This window comes from Myodes glareolus, chromosome X (genome assembly GCF_982192425.1).
Source record: "Myodes glareolus chromosome X, mMyoGla1.1, whole genome shotgun sequence".
In the NCBI taxonomy this organism is placed as follows: Eukaryota; Metazoa; Chordata; class Mammalia; order Rodentia; family Cricetidae; genus Myodes; species Myodes glareolus.
This window is the reverse complement of record NC_142053.1, coordinates 35,928,633-35,950,027: the sequence shown is the minus strand read 5'-3', so window position 1 is coordinate 35,950,027 and position 21,395 is coordinate 35,928,633. Positions and strand designations below refer to the sequence as shown.

At 40.1% G+C, this 21,395-nt stretch overlaps 1 protein-coding gene across 1 annotated transcript; it reads left to right on the top strand.

Annotated features, from left to right (window-relative positions):
- Window positions 1-15,225: 15,225 nt before the first annotated feature.
- Window positions 15,226-18,924, top strand: LOC125403709 (DDB1- and CUL4-associated factor 12-like protein 1). The gene is made up of 2 exons (XM_048439276.3): window positions 15,226-17,061; window positions 17,183-18,924. The coding sequence occupies exon 1, from the start codon at window positions 15,555-15,557 to the stop codon at window positions 17,058-17,060; it is 1,506 nt and encodes a 501-aa protein (XP_048295233.1). The 5' UTR covers window positions 15,226-15,554; the 3' UTR covers window position 17,061; window positions 17,183-18,924.
- Window positions 18,925-21,395: the final 2,471 nt, after the last annotated feature.

The following is a 21,395-nucleotide window of genomic DNA, read 5'->3' as shown; positions in this document are numbered from 1 at the left end:
CTGTAGGTCCCCAAGCAGTGGTAGAGGGCCATGTGGCAGCAGGCAGTGGGCCCTGAGAGCAGACAGTCCCAGGCAGAGACGGCTACCGGTTCCCAAGAGGTGACTCGTACCAGGCAGGGAGACACACTGCAGGTAGGCAAGAGACAGAGACATGGATAGTCACGCCATGCAGAGTGAGGTTGAATATTTATTCAGGAGATTATGGAGGGGAAGGAAAATGTGAGAAGGGGGGGAGAAGAAGAGGAGAGAGAGAGACAGAGAAGGGGGGAAGGGGAGAAGTGGGGAGAGAGACAGAAGCTGCCTCTCCAAAAGGAAGATGGAAAAAGAGAGAGCTCAGGCCAGAAGCTGAAGATCAGTCTGCCTCAGTGGATGGGGGAGGGAGTGGGCATGGCTTGTCTCTTAAGAGACAAAACAATCATTACATTCCCATCTCTTTTTTATAATAAAAAGGCAGGAGGTTAGGCACCACATGTTAAAGGAACTGGGGCAGGGGATTCTTAAGACTTCTTCCAGCTTATTTGTGGGTGTCATCTTTGAAGGGAACCTCAAAGATGTGAAAGCTGGGTGCTGGTCACATCCTGGCATAGCTGGTCTCTTTGTTCCTATCCAGTGTTTGTGGTATGGAAATGTCTGTTGTCTCTTATACCTGTTTAAGGAATTGGCAGAACAGAGGACAAAGTTAAGTTTAAGAAAATAAAATTTTAGGACCAGGGAATCGAGGGTGGCGTATCTGACCTGTTTAAGGTGGATCCTTTAATTCGGTTCCCTGGAACTCCCAAGAATTCTTTGGGTTTATGAAAACAGAAGTTTTAGACATATACATTATATAAACAGTAGCATATTTATGTCAGAATAACTGTGACAGATATTTTGCACAATGAAAAGTATTATTAAGACTATGGAAGACAGCATTAGAGAGAAGTTTAATAACTTGTATTTGTCCTCACCATTTGTAACTTGCAGATCTTGTATTTGTATTTTACTGAAATTTGTTTGGTGAGGTTGTCCTTTTAAACTGACAAAACCTCTCAGCTGTCAAACAGCATTTGAGAAGGATGAAATTTTTACTTGAGTTACTGATTAAAAAATGACAGAGAACTTACTTGGTTGGCACCCAGAGCTACTCTTCAGGGTCCTCCATGGTCATTGAAGGTCGCATTTGCCTTTTGCTGTTTAGCACAAGGCCTGCCAGGCTCCAAAAGATCCTGTGGACTAAGAAATCTGTAGGAAGACAAGCCTACCTTGACCTGAGCAGCTAGGCTGTCGATTCCAGCGATTCTGTCTACTTCAGGAGATCTTCAGTATAGATGAAAGGCAGTTTTTCCCAGTGGTCAGTGCTTGGCAGTTGAAGCAAACTGTAGATGGACGTTGTTGTCTGCCCATTAAGTTTTCTGTCTTCTTTGGAGGAAGTAGAGTGCTGCTAGGAGCCAACCTGTCTCTTTTTTATGAAAGGTTTTTAATGATTAAATATTTAAATGTCATATTTTTGAGATCTCTGAGCAGTTGAGGACTGTTTATTAGGTATAACTATCATACAGAATCTGCCTGGAGGGCTGGGTTTGAGCTTGACTGCACTGGCTCTCAACTTAACAGGTAAGATTTACATTCATAAAAAAGATAGAAAGAAGAAAAAACTACTTTCAATAGAAGGTTAACAGCAGAACTGACAATAGTAGGGAACAGCTTAATATATTTTAAATGAGAGTTGGATTAAATATAAAGTATTTTTGTAAGAGACTTAAAAGTACATACCATTTTAAAACATGAGACTTACTGTTTTTGTATTCTGAAATGAGATGCAATAAACAATTATAACATTAAGCATAGGTACATTTAAGTTACATGTATGATCACACACAGAGAGAGTGAATAGGAGTTGGGCAAAGTGGATGCTCTTGGTTGGCCCTACCAAAGGCATGCGACTGTGCAAAACACATGCAACGGAGTCAACAAGAGGAATTTAGTGAAATAACCATAAGTAAACCATGGGACAAGGCAGGGCATACTTCAGTAAAGATGGGAGAACTTGGTCACCTAACCTGCCTCTCAGTTAAGATGGTGGTAAGGTCACCCATACAATAAAATTAACACTGGGGAACCAGGAAGGTAATACCTCAGTAAAGATGGCATAACTTGGTCACCTGACCTGACTCTCAGACAAGTTGGCGGTGAAGTCACCTGACCCCAGTCAAAATAGCAGCAGCCACATGTTGTATGAGAAAAGTCACTTAGTTTAGATGGCGGTGAAGTCACTTGACCTCAGTTAAGATGGTGGTGAGGTCACATGACCTCAGTCAAAATTGCAGCAGCCACGTGTTGTATGAAAAAAGCCACTCACGGTTTCTCAGGAAACTGGGAGTCAACCTCCCTCAAGACCCAGCAATCCCACTTTTGGGAATATACCCAAGAGATGCCCTATCATACCACAAAAGCATTTGTTCAACTATGTTCATAGCAGGACTATTTGTAATAACCAGAACCTGGAAACAACCTAGGTTCCATTTGCCTGTGCACTGACAGTTGTTAGAAAGCTCCCACAGACAGTAGTCAGAAAGCTCCCATAAAAGTGGAGCTGGCAGGACACTGGCAGAGTGAGGGTAAGAGCTAAGGCCTAGGGTTTTGAGGCCTCTAAAAGTCTTCTACCTCAGGTTGGACAGACCTGGATAGCTTGCTACCCACAGCTGAAATTGTGAAAACCGGCAAAACAGCAACACCACAAGGCCTATAACAGGGACATCTCCCCATATAGATGGGGTGCAAATTGGAGCAAACACTGCAGGACCCGTGAGCCGGGCATCCCCTGACCCTGGGTGGGGTGCTATGGCCTTGCTGGGTTTGGTCAGGGTGACTCAGAAGTCAGAGGCCAGAGGCTGCTCTGAGCAGCCTTTTATGGTAAGGGAAAAGAAAAGACAAGAAATGAAAAAAAAAAGAAAGAAAGAAGGATCTGAGGGACCTTGGACCCTCAGTCATGGGTGGATTGGCCCCAGGCCATTCCAAACACAATTGAAGCTGAGGGAAGCAACCATAGCAGAATGGGGAGACTCACCAATGGAAGCCAGTGGTGGGAGTAAAAAAAAAAACCTGGTTCAGGATCCCAATCTCTGGAGAGGAACTGGAGTGGGAGAGGCTATCCGAGTCACAGCACCAAATGTAATGGAAAAATTAAAAATGTTGCAGGATCCCTGGTGGCAGTAGGCAGCAGAAATGCTGTAGGTCCCCAAGCAGTTGTAGCGGGCAGAAATGCTGTAGGTCCCCAAGCAGTTGTAGCGGGCCATGTGGCGGCAGGCAGCGGGCCCTGAGAGCAGACAGTCCCAGGCAGAGCCGGCTGCCAGTTCCTGAGCAGTGGCTGGTCCCAGGCAGGGAGACACATGGTGGGCGGACAAGAAACAGAGACATGGTTAGGCACAACATGCAGACTAAAGTTAAACATTTATAAGGTGGGTTATTGAGGGGAAGGAAAAAGGGAGAAGAGGGGAGAGAGAGAGAGAGACGCGAGAGAGATGCTAGAGAGAGACGTGGAAGCGGGGGAAGGGGAGAAGCTGCCTCTCCGAGAGGAAAACGGAAAAGAGAACTCAGGCAGGAAGCTGAAGATCAGCCTGTCTCAGCGGATGGGGGAGGGAGTAGGCGTGGCTTGTCTCTTAAAGAGACAAAACAATCATTACGCCTACTGTCGCCAGGGATCCTGCAGCATTTTTAATTTTTCCATTACACTTATATTATGAATACACACAAAAGTATGTAGGTAGACAAACAATCAGAAGATGGATGACATGAATCCAGAAAGTGGTCATTTAGAAGAAAAGGAAATAGGAGAGCAAAGGGCAGCATGCTGCCATGGCTCAAGGAACACGTGAACACGCACAGTGGGGCTGGCCCGTCCCTGTTCACCCAGGTTTCCAGGGCCCGGCAACGCACGCACGAACTCTCCTGATTTGGCGGGCTTCAGTAACGCCTCCCATAATCCACCACCTGGCCTCCACATTTTTCCCCTCAAGCCGTCCCGTGATGCACCAGTTTGTAGTCCAGTGATGAGGCCACACCTCCTCAGATCTTCTGCAATTTAGTGAACTTCAGCTTTTGGGACTTGGACTCTCGAAATAGGTAACCCTGCTTTGTGTATCACTCCATTATCTCTTTAACACACAAAACTAGTGCCATGGGCCTGTTCTTTATTTGTTTTCCGCTGGAGATAGCCTCACTAAGCGTTTTGTTTTGTTTTGAAACAGGGTCTCACTTTGAAGCCCTGGTTCACTGACTTTGATTTAACTCAATAGAAATCTGCCTGCCCCTGCCTTCTGAGTACTGGGATTAAAGGCATGGGCCACAACACTTAGACATGATTTTCTAGATACAACTAACTCAACTCAGTTGGTACAATGTAAACTCAGCCATAGACAGTATAAGCAAACAGACCTGGTTATGACTCGTTTTTATTCACACACATTTAAATTTTATAAATTGGTCAAAGAATCCTTTTCCTTCCAACCAACCATTAACAAAAAAACAAACAAGCAAACAAAACAAAAACCAAAAAAAAAGGAAAAACCCTTGTAGCAGGGGACGGGTCACCTGAGAGAGTAGAAGGCCCATTCTCTTCAGAATTCCTGGCCAGAATGTGCTTCCCCCTGCCCTGGGTCTTTCCCATTTTATTAAAAGGGGAAAGAAAATTCTGTCCAAGGTCTCTGTGAGAAAAGAAGGCTCCTGGACCTTCTTTGTTTCCTTAAAATATTTTGTATATGTGTGAGGTCAGTGTGGAGGTCAGTGGTCAACCTCAGATGTAGTTCTCCCCCTTCCATCATGTCTGTTCTCTGCTGCACACGCCAGGCTCACCAGCCCTGTTTCTATCTTTGCCCCCAACCTTGCCATCGGAACACTTGGTCCCTGAGCATGCTGTCAACATGCCTCTGTGTGGGGTCTGGGCACTCTAATTCAGTCCCTCATGCTGGCATGACAAGCACTTTACCCACTAAGCCATCTTCCCAACCATCCCTGTCCTCCTTACTGCCATACTTACCTGAGACGCTCTGGAAAATGATGTGCACCCCATCTTGGTAGTCTTGAGTACAGCGGCATAGGCGCCAGCCTTCGCTTTCCGCAGCGCTTGAGTGATGAGCTCTGTAGCCTGGCTCAGAAAAGCTGGGGCAGGTTCTCCATCTTCAGCCTCTCCCTTCCCCTGTCCTTCTGTCTCCCAGGGTTCCTGGTCCAGCCTTTTGGACTATACCTCCATGACTGCAAGCTCACTGGTGTGGGTGGGGCTTGTGCCTGTACTTTCTAAAATAAAACAGGAAGGATTCAAGCCAGACTGGCCTTCTTTCCCAGGGTCCAGCCCAAGCTTATTTTGTTCATTAGTTTACCAAACTGTCCCCACTGGAGGGGACCAGAGCCTGAAAATACAAAATTCACTTGAATAGAGAAAACCAGCTGCGTTTTGATTCGTCTGAGGAACTTTTTGGAAAGGCTTCGTTTATCATTGCTGTTGCATACATGAGCAAGCACAGGCATGGGTGTGCTGTGGCACCCGTGTAGAAGCCAGGGGACAAGTTTTGGGAGGGATTTTTTCCACTCTTGGTGGATTCTGGGGATGGAACTCAGGTTGCGAGGCTCACGAAACAAGTGCTTTCAACCCCTAAGCTGTCTCTTACTGACCCATGGCCTTGAGCTTTTGGTCTTTCTGCCTCTGCCAGTCTAGTGCTGGGATACAGCCATGTGTCACTTGCTTCTTTTATTAAAGATGAGATCTCACTATATGTGCCTGGCTATTCTGAAATTTGCTATGTAGACTAGGCTGATCTTGAATTCACGTTATCTGCCTGTCTTTAACTCACTGAATGCTGGGATCAACGGTGTGTGCCACCATAGCCAGCTTTTCCATTGAAAAAAGGTATTACATAGTGCTGGGGAGATAGCTCAACAGTTAAGAACACAGGCTTCTCTTTCAGAGGTCCTGGGTTTAATTCCCAGCAACCACATTGTGGCTTACAACCACCCATATGGGATCTGATCTCTTCTGGAATAAAGTTGATAGAACACTCACATACATAAAATAAACAAACAAATAAATAAATAAATGTAAAAAAGAAATGTTTAAAAAACTTAAAAAAGAGAATATCTGTGAAATAATATGACAACATGAAACCCACCCTTTTGAATGATGAATATATGCTAACAATTTTAATGCAATCTGTCACATAAACAAAACATCATTGGAAACTATATTTCAAAATCTCTCTAAATAAGAAACCTCAAAATATAACAACTTATTTGTAGAAGTGCAAATTGTCAAGTATAATGGAAGTGTTCAAAGAAGTAGAAAATTCACTAACTATAGTTCTATTTAAAATGCCAGAAGCTACAACTGTAAAGCCATACCAATATGAATACCTAAACAGGAGTCAAAAAAGGAAAAAAACTATGGAAAGGAGAAAGAGCTATGAGAAACTAAGGAATGCAGAGAATGGGAGAAATATTCTGCTCAAGTGAAAAATCACATCAATTGGTTTCTAATACCAAGCAGTCAGCCCTAAAAATATAATATAAGAAACATTATATGACTGAGAAAGTTGTAAATTTGTACTTCTGTATTCAGGAAAATCACACACACACACACACACACACACACACACACACACACATAAACACCTACTTATGAAGCAACAATTAATGGAAAAAAAGAGACCATAAGCATGAAAGCAAGGAAGAAGGGATATATGGGAGGGTTTGAAGAACAGAAAAGAGAAAGAGAGAGTATAATTACATTATGATCTGAAAATAAAAGAGAAAATATATCTGCAGACTGGGATTAAATATGCATGATTTAAGAAACTCAAACATAATAGGCTGTTTCTAATTAAATCTTTGAAACTTTGTGAAATATCTTTGAGTTGTGACAGCCTTTCAACTCATAAACAGAAACACTGTTTTAAAATATAGATAAATGAACAGAAAACCAAATCCTTAAATGGCTACATCACCATGTATTGTGCAATTTTAATGGCACTAAAATATTTCTAATAAATCAGTATTCTTTCAGGGAAAGTGTATTTTGTATACTATAAATTTAAAGTCATATTTTCGAATGCTATTTTATTAATTTATTACATTTAAGAAGCTTATTTTGTTCATTTAATAGTACATATAATGTACTGATACAGCAGTTTGTGTTTGTTACATAAATAAATTAAAAATATCAAATAATTCTTATTAAAATTTCGGATATGTGAATTGAATAGAATTTTCTGCCTACCCCGTAAAACTTCTTCTAAGCTATTCAAAGTCAATTATTTCATCTCATAAAACATGCAACTGAGCACAATATTCATTCAAAACCTTTAATATGCTTTGATAGAAATAAATACAACTACTTTCTAATGCTTTCAGTGGTTGAAAAATTACTTAGTGAATAGTGAACATACTATTTAAGGCTGAGGTCATGAATTTAAATCCCCAGCACCCATGTAACCAGTCAGGCAGCATCTGACCCACCTGTAGCTACAATACTTCTGGAGGTGGAGATAGGAGTATCACTGGCGTTTACTGGCTACTAATCCAGATCCAGGCTCAATGAGAGATCTTGTCTCAAAGGAATAAAATATAGAATAATAGAGTAGGATACTGAATGTTTTTCCTCTAACCGTTTCCTATGTGCTAGTGGCTGTATGGAGGAAAACATGTACACATATGAACACACTGAAGAGAAAAGGATCATGATTTTGAGGCCAGTAAAATGGTTCAGGGATAAAGACAGTTGCCACCAAGACTTGTTAGAAGGAAAGAAGGAGCTTCCAGCAAGTTGTCCTCTGACCTGCCCATTTGCAAACAGACACACAGGCATACTTGCATGACTGTGCTCTCTCTCTCTCTCTCTCTCTCTCTCTCTCTCTCTTCCATCCCCAATAAATAAATATAAAATGAAAAGAAATTTGTTTTAAAATAGTCATGATTTCAGCACCACATGGAAGTCAATTCCCTGCTTTCTTAGGTTACCTTATGAAGTGACTGCAATGCTGATGGTGCTGTCTCTGCTCAGTTCTATTTATGACTACCAGTTGCATATCATAGGGTGAATACTGTTAAGGAGGGAGAGTGGCATCTGTTTATTTGGTATTTTGATCCCTAGTGCCAAATGTTCTCATGATCCCTTACAAGTCAAGGATGAAAGCCTCAGAGTTGTAGCAAGAGTTCACTGTCAGTGCTACACCTAGTAACAAAGGAGTAGCATTTTTAAAGTTTGTTTTCATCTTCCCTCTTCTCCATTGTTTTTATACATTCCATGTCTTGCTTCTTAAGACATGGAATGGGTTTTAATTACAATGGCTACTAAATTTAGATTACAAGTTAGTGAGATCCATTTTCTGTTTATTTTTTCCAAGGAAAATGCAGGACACTAGCACTAACAAAATTAACATATGAAGCATTTGCATTTCTGCAGTGATATCTACATTACTCTTTCTAATTAAAAATTATTTAACATATTTAGGTATTTTACTTGCTTTTATGTTTCAGTTTATGGTGTGTGCTAAGACCAGAGGACAGCATCAGATACTCTGATACTGCAGCTGAAGGTGGTTGTGAGCTGCTGTGTGGATGCTGGGAATCTAACCTGAGTCCACTGGAAAGGCAGTCACTGCTCTTAATCCCTGAGTCATCTCTCCAGCCCAACATTGTCCTTTTGCAGCCAAATCCTCTTTCTTCTTTCATCATCAATGCAACCACTAATTTGTTATGTATACAATGCTTTTATTTCAAGAAATCTATAGTAACTGAAGTTAGGAACATTGCCCAATGATATAATTATCTAATAATGTGTGGGACCTTGGGTTCAAATACAAGCACGATAAAAGTATACAGTGATCACATACAATTAAATTTATATGAGTAGTAGCTCACCAATATGTGCCTTTCCACACAAGTTTTATAAAAATCTTATTCATATAAGAAAGCATACATTTCTAAGTTTTTCTAGAAATTAAAGTGAATGACCAATTTTAGTAGTATTTACAGTTTGATAATGTTGTATTTTCTAATACTGAAGCTTTATTTTGCCATTTTTCACTAGACATATTGTGCCTTTGCATTGTGTAGGTATATTTGTGAATATTTCTTTTATTTCCACAATTATATAAAATTCCATTTTTACTGTATTTCTAAATATTATTTGGGGTATGTATAAATATTGTTTGCTTTTGTACATTAACCTTGAATTCTGTGAACTCACTGAAGTGACTAGCTTCAGAAACTATTTTTGCAGATATCTTGGTATTTTATTGCCAAGTAGAGAGTCTTATTTCTTTTCCATTTGTATGCCTTCCTTCTGTTTTTTGTTTTATTAGATTAGAAAAAATTCAGTTATAGTGAATAAAAATAATGAAAGCAGAAATCTTTGTCTTGTTTTTAATTTAAGAGACAAAGAATCTAATTTCTCAACTTTAAATGAAATGTTTGCTTAAATGTTTGTGCATGTTCTTTTTAAAGTTCTATTACCAATTTGCTGAGAGCTTTAATCAGTAGGGATTGGATTTTGTTCAATAGTATTTTTTTGCCATTTAAAATAATCATATGATGTTTCTTATACTGTTGACATAGCTGTTTACACTTATTCTTTTTAAATGATGACTCAATCTTAAACAACTGGGTTAAATCCAACTTGATCATTCTGTACAATTTCTGTTTATAGATTTAATTTGCCAATATTTTGTTGAGGATTATAGGATTAAAAATGTGTTGGAATGTGTTCCCTTGTGCTAAGGAGGAACAGGGTGTTCTCAAAATTTATACATGGAAGCTTTGAAACTTATGAAAACAGACAGCTGGCAAAATAATTCAGTTGGTAAAATACTAGAAATGCAAACATGAGAACCTGAGATTAATCCCCATCACCCAAATAAAATCCAAAGTATGGTGGTTCAGGTTTGTAAGAGCAGTGCTAAGGTAACAGAACTATGCAAATCCCTGGATCTACCTGTCATGCAGTCTAGCCCATTTTGTGAATTTCAAGTCAGTGAATTTCAAGTCAGTCAAAAACAAAATGAACATCATTTGAGGAAGAACATTAGAGATTATCTTCTGCTCCCCCAACACCCCTTATGTGACCATGCTCAGAGATAAGGTTTTAATGAAATAATTAACGTTAAACGATGTTATAAAGGCAGCATCTTAACCCACTGAATTTGTTTTATAAGAAGCGAAAGTTCAAATATCTCCCTGTTCTCACAAAAGGAAAAGCCATGTGAGTACACTTGGATAAAGCAACTTGGCAACAATCTAAGAGGATAAACCATCTGTGCTAAACCTATTTTGACATATGAACTAGCCTCGGGGACTAAGAAAATATATATCTATTGTCTGAAACATTTACTCTACTATGGCATTTTGTTGCAGCAGCTTGAGTAATTTGGTACTCTTTTTATCAGGTTTTAAGAAAAGATGTGTAAATTTAGTACTCTCTTTTTTAAAGTCTAATATAATTATCAGCAGAAAATATTCTGGGATATCACTTTTGTGTAATTAGAAATTATGAATTGAAGTTCCTTAATAGTTATACAAGCATCCCGAGTTTCTATTTATGTGGTTTGGTTAGTGGTAACTAATAAGGTCACACAGCAGATGTATTGCAGAAAAGGTCTTTTATTATTACGCTTGAGATAGCAGTTCATTTACATTATTTGTTTAAATTATGTGTTTAAGATTGTTCACAGTAGTCTCTTATCATGCCTTTGAAGTCTACAAGGGCTATAGTTATGTTTTCTATTTCATTCTCTTCATGTCTACCAAAAATTCTGAGGAGTTAGTCAAAATAGTTAAGTATTTTAAACCTTTCTTTTAATCATTTCCTTGATAGTCATTTTCGCCTCATTTCATTACTGCTTCACTCTTTATTATATCCTTCTGCTTGCATTGTGTTATTATTGCCTTTATTTAAATGAGAATTTAAGATTGTTCATGACCTTTACTTTGGGCAGTGATTTAGATATTACCTATTTATTTTGATAGTTTATATTTTCACATTTACCCTTTCTATGCACTATTTTCAACCCTTTGAGATTTTTCTCATCCATGAAACATTTAGCGTGTTCTTTAGTATTTGAAACTTTTCCTTTAAAATTTGTTATTATTTTCTTATTTAATTCCTTTAATTTTGTAAAATATCATAAGAACTTAATATAAAATATGATTTTAGATTGTTTTCCAAGCTAGTATATATGTATTTTTGTGAATGTTCCACTTGAACTAGAAATATATTGCCTACTTAAAGTCTTAAGTATTCTACCTACACCAAGAACCAAATCAAATGATAATTTGTGCTTCAATTTGACAACTTCATACATGAATATTAGAACTTTGGTTTTGCTTCATGTTGCACCACTTTCACGTAACAACTCAAACTGAATCTCTCTCTGCATCAGTTTTTTTCTGATTTTAGTATCTTTGTGTGGATTTATTTCTACACATATTATTTTCATTCATTCAGTTTCTTGAATTTCTACTCATGGGAAGATCATTGTTTCTTGAGGGCAAAGAATAGTTCTGCTACCCACTCTTTCAGTCTTTTTGCTGAAGACTGGATATGAAAACCCAGCATTCTACTGATACCGGGGATGATTGAAACTAAAATGCTGATAGTTTACTTTGTCAGTGCTTTGTTAAGTATCATTGATACAAGGTTGAGTGGAAGTTCAGATTCCTAGTGAGTCTTCCTGTCACAGTTGAACGGAAAGAAGGTAACACATTTGGGTGATAAACCATTCTCAAGAGGTCTTTGTAAGACCATCTCTTGATTAAGTGTCAGTGAAGGCTTAGCTCAACATTAAGGTCCATACTGACCTTAACCCTGCCAAAGAATGAGACTATAACATTAGTTTCTGCATCTGAGACAATGAGCTAACAGTTTCCAATTTGGATCCATAATAGTAATATGTGTGTGGCAAATGATACAGGGTAAAGACTCTTTTGGTGTCTTGCTGGAGTAAGATATATATTGTCATCAAAGGTTGTCTATTGCTAGACTTCCAATTGCCTGGACCCATTGCCTAGAAGAAAAAACAGGTTTTCTTAGAGATTTTATCAGTTGCACTCATGGAAGTTTCTGGGTCAGAGGCTTCTGCAGCTTTCTACACAGGGTTTACGTGACGCAGTAAGGGCAGAGGGGAATTTGCTGCCTTATCTTTTTAATTACAAGGTTCAGTATCTACGCAATACTCCCCTATCACTTACAGATTCCCATCATCTGTCAGTTGTGCTGTGTAGAGGGTTTTTGTTATAACATATTTTTGGTTTTGCTTTAAGAGAGAAGATCTAAGAGCTTCCATTCCAATATTTAATTGTTTTTGACTTATATATATTTTGACTTTCTGCAAGCCTGGGGTATTGAGATTGAATTTCACAAAATCAAGTGTGCTGAATCTTCCTCTCCTTTCCCCAATAGAATGTAGGGCTTAAAAGAAAAAAGGATGATTTCTGTTCAATCTAAACAAGTTAACTTTACATGTTTAATGTCATTCCAGATGTTATAATGCAATATTCTCATTTAGCATAATCACTGTAGAGGCAGAAAGTCAAAATGTATAATTTAAAATATTCCTTCTTCTGTCTATGGGATTTTTATTAGACTTTTAGAGATGCATGGTCTTAAGAAAAGACAGATGAGCTTTTTATTTCTTCCTGTGTTATGTGTATACTTCCATTGTTTGTTTCCCTACATGAGCACAGAATGAGCTGTAATACTACTTGATAGTCTAGAAAAATGCTGCTCTGGAAGGGCATTACTGCTGATCATAGACTAAGTCTGAGAGTCCATAATCATGTCTTATAATGCTTCTACTCCTGGCATTCAACTTTTACATACATGTCATTCCAAAGTCCAAACATTTTTGTTGCTGCAAGTTAGCCTTTTGAAATCTCTGTCATTCTAAGAATTTTTCGGTCATTTGACCAACACCCAAGAATTGAATAAGAACATGAAACCTGGATTCAGCCTACTTCAGTTCACTTAACAATTCATTGGTTTCTGAGAAAATCAGGATCTTTCTAAATCTCAGTTTCCTGACCTATACAATGGGGATTATAGGAGGTGTTTAAACAGGATAGGAATTATAAAAGTCTTATAACAATGACTGATCATATGGTAGTTTTGCAAAGTATAAGATAATAGTAATTTATAACATATTCTGTATACTTAATACTCTGCAAGTATAATTCCCTTACCTATATCACAATAATCCATCTTGTTTGTCAAGTCTTTCCCAGTACTCACATGGAAAGCTTCCAATTTGGGAGCAACACTGTGACATACTGTAGAGAGCTATCTCCTAAATGTAAGACTTCCTGCTTCCACCTGAGAGAAAAGAGCATACATCAGTGTTTCTCAAAGTATGTTCCAAGTCGCCAGGCAGTAGTGGCACACACCTTTAATCCCAGAACTTGGGAAGCATAGGCAGGCAGATCTCTGTGAGTTCGAGGCCAGCCTGGTCTCCAAGAGCTAGTTCCAGAACAGGCACCAAAGCTAAGAAACCCTGTCTCGAAACAAAACAAAACAAAACAAAAACAACAACAACAACAACAAAAAGAATGTTCCAAGTCACCTGCATCAAAATTTATCTAGGGATCCATCTAAGGTGGGGTGCCAACTTATGAAATTACTCCTGTCATCTTGATGAACATTAAAATCCAGGAGTTACTCATATACACAAGTTGTACCTGTTCATATAGCTCATTTATTTCTGAAATGTTTATTCATCTCATATGTAACAGTGGAACAAACTGAGTCTCCGAATCTCCTCCATGTGGCACTATCTATAGTTTCTCATTGAACAGACCAACCTATTTCACCTCTTATTTCGTCATAAAATGGATAACATAGAAAAGGGTCAGAAATCTGAGACTGGAGTGTGTTAGGGGGTACAAATATGAGACAGATTAACGGAAATGATGGGAAAGAAGAACACATGGCTTGTACATGGAATTTACACCTGAAGTGAAAGTGCAAAAAGTAGTAGAAATAAAATTAGCAAATTGTTTTGGGGTATTTGGGGGAGGGAACACTATGAAATAGTTCTTAAACCGCATGATTAATCAGAAAAGTGAATTCATGGCTCCCATTCTCAACAAACTACATTTTATGAAGGGGAAATAAGATATTTAGAGTCAGTATTACGCAAGAGCCTCTATGCAATGCATCCCTAATTAATTAAAGTCACACTTGACTTAACTACCAAGTATATGTCTGTCATGAGATGTGAGATTTGAAGCAAAAACAAACAAACAACAATCACAATAAAATAAAAACACGATATGAAATTTTCCTTTCTGACTCCTTAGCTTCTATGAGCTAGACCACTATAGTTCTTCCCTTTGTGTTCAAATGCTTACTTTCTTCTGGAATATTCTCTGTCTCCGTATGTCCTTAAAATCCTGACCATCCTTTGTATTCCTAACTCAAAGATTCAATGTTTTCTAAGGTCATGTACCTCTTAAACTAATGATGGGAACTTGTATCCCCAGCTCCTCACTTGCAGTTTTCTACCCCACTTCCTTAGTTCTCTGAGCTACAAGAGATGATGGTATCTCCAAAATACCCAACCTCACTTCTTCCTAGCCAATTAGCACAACCCACCTGACGTTAAAGACTGTGATCAGCCATCAAGTCCTGGGCATCATCATAGGCAGGCAGGATATGAGGCCCAATATTCTGTCATTTGACGTGGTCTGCTCCGATGATTCTGTGGCAGAAGCACAGAACATTTGAGGAGGGGGAAAGGGATTCCTGGAAAATAAGTCACCAACAGCAGAAGGGCTGTTAAAAGGAACCGGAACTGCTAGTTTCAAACACTTTTATTTTCTGCCAAGTTCAATATAAGACCTTAGTAAAGAGTCTTATGAGCACACTTTTGTTTTCTTCCACAGACACGAAAGATCACAGCTTTGTCTCATCCCATGATTGACTATATATTGGGTTTTAGATTTTATTGCAGTAGAGATTTGAAGGATATTTGGCTGCCGAGGAGGGGGTGACTGAGTTTGACTTGTTGGATCAGGAGGGTGCTGGCCTACTGGCCCTAGAGTAATGTCCCCCTGTTCCTCCAAGCTCCTTTCTAGCTTTTGTATCGCTTTTCTATCTTCTTGGCTTTACTACTACCTACCGCCCCCTTCTGGCTGGGCATGAGCTACCCCCTTTTGCCATGATCTCCCAACCACAACGCTCACCCTTCCACACCTCCCATCACTTCTGCCATTTATATAGTCAGCCCGTCCCGCCTCCTCTTCCAACACCACCCTCAGAGCCTGCCCCTCCCGCCCTGCTGTCCTTATCCTCCACGGACTTGTCGCTCAAGGCCCAGAAGTCCACACGCCGAGCTTGCAGGCAGCCGCGGCTCCACTCTAGCTCCTGCCGCACCTTCGGCCCTAGCAACGAGATCCTTCCGAGCTCGCTCGGCTCTTTCCGCCCGATCGCGCATTGCTCGCCGGGTCACGCAGCTTTCACCTCCTTTGCCGCCCACGCGCTCAGGACTCCGCAGGCTCCTTGCTGCTCGGTCGCTTAGCCTCTGGCTCCCTGCGATTCCATGTTTCAGGCCGACACCGAGGCGCCGCCCTCTCCAGCAGCACAGGAGACGCCACAGCCCGCAGGGCCCTCCGACCGCTCGCCGACCACCATGGCCCCTCAGCAAACAGGTAGCAGGAAGCGGAAAGCCGCCGAGGCAGAGGAGGGCGCGGGGTGCTCTTCGTCGCCAGGCCCCTCAGCGGCGATGGCGACAGCCGAAGCAGGCCAAGCCGAGGGGTCGCTGCTGCTGGTCAAGAGGCCGCGGCGGCCCGTGGTTCGCAGTTCCTTGGTGCACTACCTGAAGGGCCGGGCGCTGGGCTATGAGGGCCACCCGGGGCTGGCGGGCTTCGAGGGCGACCTGCGCAGCTACGGGGTCCTCAGGCTGCCGGAGCTGCTGAGGGAGCGCCAGCTGGCGCTTGGCCCCCTCAACAAGGTGTTCGCATCGCAGTGGCTAAATGCCAGGCAGGTGGTGTGTGGCACCAAGTGCAACACGCTTTTTGTGGTCGATGTCAAGACCGACCACATCATGCGCATTCCTCTGATGCGCGACAGGGTGCCCGACCTCTCCGGTGGCTCGCCATCCTGTGGCATTCATGCTGTGGAGCTGAATCCCTCCAAGACCCTCATGGCCACCGGAGGGGAAAACCCCAACAGCCTGGCAGTCTACCAGCTGCCCACGCTGGATCCCGTGTGCCTAGGAGATTGCCAAGGCCACAGGGACTGGATCTTCGCCATCGCATGGATGAGTGACACTGTGGCTGTGAGTGGTTCCCGCGACGGCACCGTGGCACTCTGGCAGGTGGATCCCGACATGTTCAATGGCAGCATTGCTTGGCACAAGGATGCGGGCCTTCCAGTGTATGCTCACATCCGTCCTACAGATATGGAGGCCATCCCCAAAGCCACTACCAATCCTAGTAACCGCAAAGTTCGAGCCCTTGCGTACAGCAACAAAAACCAGGAGCTGGGAGCCGTGTCTCTGGATGGCTACTTCCACCTGTGGAAAGCCCGAAGCTCCCTGTCCAGGCTGCTGACCCTAAGGCTGCCCTACTGCAGGGAGAACGTGTGTCTCACCTACTGTGATGAGTTGTCCCTCTATGCTGTGGGATCCCAGTCTCATGTTTCATTCCTGGATCTTCGCCAAGGCCAGCAGAATATCCCACCACTCTGCTCCCGAGAGGGAGGCACTGGTGTGCGTTCCCTGAGTGTCCACCAGCATATTGTCACCGTGGGAACAGGCCACGGTTCTCTGCTCTTCTATGACATCCGTGCCCAGAAGTTCCTCGAGGAAAGATCTGCAGCTGGTCCAGACATGTTTCCTGTGCCTTCTGGAAGGAAGCTCAAGCTCACCTGTGGCAGCGGCTGGATCAACCAGGATGATTTCTTAGAGAATTACGTTGCCGGTGTAGAGGATTTCCCCAACGCACTCTACACTCACTGCTACAACTGGCCAGAGATGAAGCTCTTCGTGGGTGGGGGCCCACTGGCCTCAGGCCTCCATGGCAACTATGCAGGCCTCTGGAGCTAAGGTTAGCTGAACTCCTCACAGTATGCATTTATCTTTCAGTTCAATCTAACTGAACATCGTTTTCGTTTTCCACATGCTGCTTTAACTCTGTCTCTCTTTTTTTTCTTTTTTTTTTCTTTCAGGTGGAGCGGGCCCTGATTAACCAGTGTACTTCTTAGCAGAAGACAGGGGAAGACAGATGGAGCTGACAGAAGTCGCTTTGAGAAATTTTCTGCACCATTCTTTGAACTGTTCATAGAAATACTTTCCACTGATTCTTAGCTGTATTGTCTTTGAGTGAGTGATCCATATAGTCTATATGTGGAAGAAAACCCCCGTTGTAATGTTAGACTTGTGTATGTGTTGTGTTATTTTGCTATTAGCTGGTTTAAAGATACTGCTTTTAGTTTTCATCACGTATGTGTGATATACTAACAAGATTTTCTAATAAACAGAGTTTAGACATCTCTTCTGGAGCGCTAACCATAGTTTTACGGCATTGTTCCAATTTTAAAATACATTCCATGTTCCAGATTGCCTACTTTTGGAAAAATGTCACTCATGAACTGTGATTATGGTGTATATAGTTTGTATGTTGTTGGTGCAAAACGCACTTTTCTAAAAAGTTTATTATCTGAAAATAGTTGTCATAGAATCTTGTGTATCTATCAGAATCTCAGTTGATGAGGACGGTTTAGGTATTCAAGTGTTCAAATGTTCTGCTAATTTGAACTTTCAAAATTAATCCAAAAATCAGTATTTTTCTTTCAAGCCTTATTTTAGTTTTATGCTCTGTCTTCTTATTGATCAAAGAATGTACTTGTTTTCACTTCTTGCCTTAGTACTATCAAGACTTGTGGATATATTTGAATGTTTGTGGTTGGAGTAACTTACACAGAGTTTCAGTGCCATCATTCGATGCAGGGATATTAAGTATAAATGTAGAATGTATGGCAGAGAGGGCAGAAAATACACTGCTCTAAGGTATAGACTGGATATTTTTGCTGTTGCTATTTTTCTTACCAAATGTTATATTTGAACATATTTTAAACTTTCAAATATCTGCCTATAAGTTAAGTTAAAAGAAAAAATGCAAAGAAAGAAAATGAGCCCATCCAGCTCACTGTGAAAGAAACACCCCCTCTTTATAAGCTCCAAATTAATTAGATTTTATTTTGTGAACTTCAAAGAATCATACTAAAAAGTGGAATATGTGTGTTACTAAAGCCTCTCATTCTATGCCTCTAAATGTAATAATATGTGATTGTGACAATGCAGTATGATTTTCCAATAGAGGAGCTGGGGATTAAAAAAGATAGGTATGATTGAAGAACTTTGCCATTCAGATTAATAGAGGTAGTGAGATGGTATACAGGTGTATTGAACTTTTTCTTAGGTAATAATACTTAAAGTGATAAAGCAGCCAGGCCTTCCTCAAAACTGGCCAGGATACGTTAGCTGAGGATTGGTATCGAGCCATGTTTCCTTTTCCTTAAACATCTGACATGTATCTTGCATTGGTGTTGATAAACTATGTGCTGTTCAGTACCAAACCTAAATTGCTGAAAAAAATTAATTGTGAGTTAGATATACAAAATAGTCAAATGTTTGTTTCTAGAGATTATGCAGGTTCATTCTGCAAATTATACCGTTTTGCTACATATCTGTGGAGTTCTTTTGCTTGCATGTATGGTTCCAACTCTGTTATAAGTAATTTGAGAGCAGAGATTGTAAACTGCCATCTTTTATTTCTTTATTTGTGTACTAAGGCCGAACAAAGGCAATCAGTTATTATTTACTGATCTTTTTTTTTTGCCAATGAAAACCTGCACTTCAAATTGTAATAAATATTTGCTGTTGCATAATAAAGAACCTTGCTGTGTGATTCCCTCTCCTGTTTTTCTTTAAATTTTCCCTAATTCATTTTCAGGGCATGTTGTAGAACTCCATCCATTCATAAATAAGGTAATATGTGATACTTAGAAGATGAAAAAAAATTTTAACTTTTCATATGTAATTGAATATTAATCCTTTAAAATAAAAAATTTAGATTTGAAGATTTCTTTAAACAATTGGTTTATTTTACCAGAAATATATTTGAAAATTTTCAAATATAGGTTTTTAATTGAGAAATAATTTATATGGTAATTAATTTGAAAAAAAATCTAATTATTTGCTGCCTATTTTCTTATAATTAGTAGGGTATTGGGGGGTTCAATAGAAATAAGTTTGGAAATACAGAAAAAATTCTTCCATATTGGATGAGATTTAAAATAAACAATATAAACAATAGAAGGTAAAGATTTAGTCTGAATTCTTCTGTGACTTGGTTCCTTTTTCTTCATGTAGAGTGTTTTGGTTTTTTTGTTTTTTTTGGGGGGGGGGAATGGGAAAAGGGGAGAAGGGAGGGGTGACCAGCTTCTAGGGATAGAAGTAGCAGAAGAGAAGAGAGAGGCAGAGACAGGTGGGGGTAGGGAGGGAGGGAGAGAGAGAAAGAGAGAGAGAGAGAGAGAGAGAGAGGAAAAAGGGAACAAACAAACGTAGTGAATGTGCACAGAAGATGCTCTACGTGGCTGCAGCTGAGGACATATCCTGTGAGAATGCCAAGATCAGGACAGTACAGATGCCTGAATACTAACAGGCTAGCCTGGGACTAGTTACTAGGCAAGCCTTAAACTCATCGTCTATCTCTACCTCCAGAGTGCTAGAACTAAAGGTATGTATCACTAAACCTGGCATAAATAAACCTCTATAAGAAATAAAAGGTGTCATTTATGTTTCTGGGGACAAATTAGGAGGGGAGGTAGACACAAATACTATAACTTCATTAAATGAAAATTGAATTACTGTTTAGCTGTTATGAGTGCCTATATGACTATGTTTATATTACACTCATAATCAGAGCATATTCAGGTGACAAATTCTCTAAAAATCTAATATATACAGCTTTTCAGAGTTCCTTGAACCTGGGCATGGTGGTGCTTGCCTTTAATCCTAGCAATTGGGCAGCAGAGGCAGAGACAGGCAGATCTCTGAGTTCCGGGACAGGCTAGTCTACAGAGTGAGTTCCAAAACAGCCAGAGCTACACAGAAAAACCCTGTCTCAGACAAAGGAAAATAAAAACATTTTCAGTGTTAACATAATCACCAGCTCACTTTAAATTTATGATGTTATATGGTATATACCTTTCAGAAGACAATCACAAGATTTGGCTAAGTTTTAATAGCTAAACAGCCTAATTGTGATTGTATTTCAATTTTAGAAAGTTGTAATAATTTTTAAATTATTAAATTCTGAACATAAGTGTCTATTGCAGTACATACATAAACTGTGAATTTTGAAATATATATTTATTCTTTACAGTTTTCATACTTATACAAAACATGTTTTGATCAAATCTACCATCCCTGCACGCTGCTTCAACTTTTCCAGAATTAGAAATCCTTCTCACTATATTTCTCTATAAACTTCATGTCCTCTAATTTCAGACCATTGAATGTAATTCCTCCTGCCAATATGTATCAGAGTGTAGGACCAACTTCTGGAGCTGTAGTTCTCAACCTCTGAGTTATGGCTCCCTTGGGGGTTGTATTTTAAACATCCTGCTCTCAGATATTTTTATTATGATTCATAGCAATAGTATAATTACAGTTATGAAGTAGCAATGAAATAACTTTATGGGTGTGGGGGGTGGTCACCACAATATGAGGAACTGTGTCAAAGGTACACAGAAATAGGAAGGTTGAGAGTCACCTACTAGGAGTCTCAGCCCTGGAGAAAACTGGCTTTTCAATCCCCAAAAGTCCTTTGCTATCAAAAACTTCTCAACTACATGTGGGGCTTTGTGAGCGACCCCTCAAAACTACCAACCTAATAAGAAACTGTTAAGCACAGTCCACTTTAAATCTAAAATGTTTGAGTTACCTATCATTGCTATGTTAAAAACTACCGATGACTACTCATTTATTTACTCCTGCAAGCATATTTCTGACTTAAATGTTTATTTTCCTGTGCTTTATTCTTTGAAATGAATTGACTTCTATAATGCTTAAAGTAGAAGAAAAGATCTTTTAAAATAAACATATCCACTGAGGGTCTGAGAAAATGACTTGGTGGGTAAAATATTGTTCTGTAAGCATGAGGACTTGCATTTGGAACCTTAGAATTCACAGAAAAATCCAGACACATGAATGTGTATTCTGTTGCTGGAGGTCAGAAAAGGACAGGTCCTAAAGCCTTGCTGACGAGCCTATTCAAAAAAGATAGCTACTGGTTTCAAGGTAAATTGCAATAGAGGAAATGACCAAATGTCTTGCTCTGGCCTCCACATACATTAGCAAGTACCAACACATTCA

What these genes read in the sequence shown, in the direction of transcription:
- LOC125403709 (XM_048439276.3), top strand. Translation starts at nt 15,555, where the DNA reads ATGTTTCAGGCCGACACCGAGGCGCCGCCCTCTCCAGCAGCACAGGAG.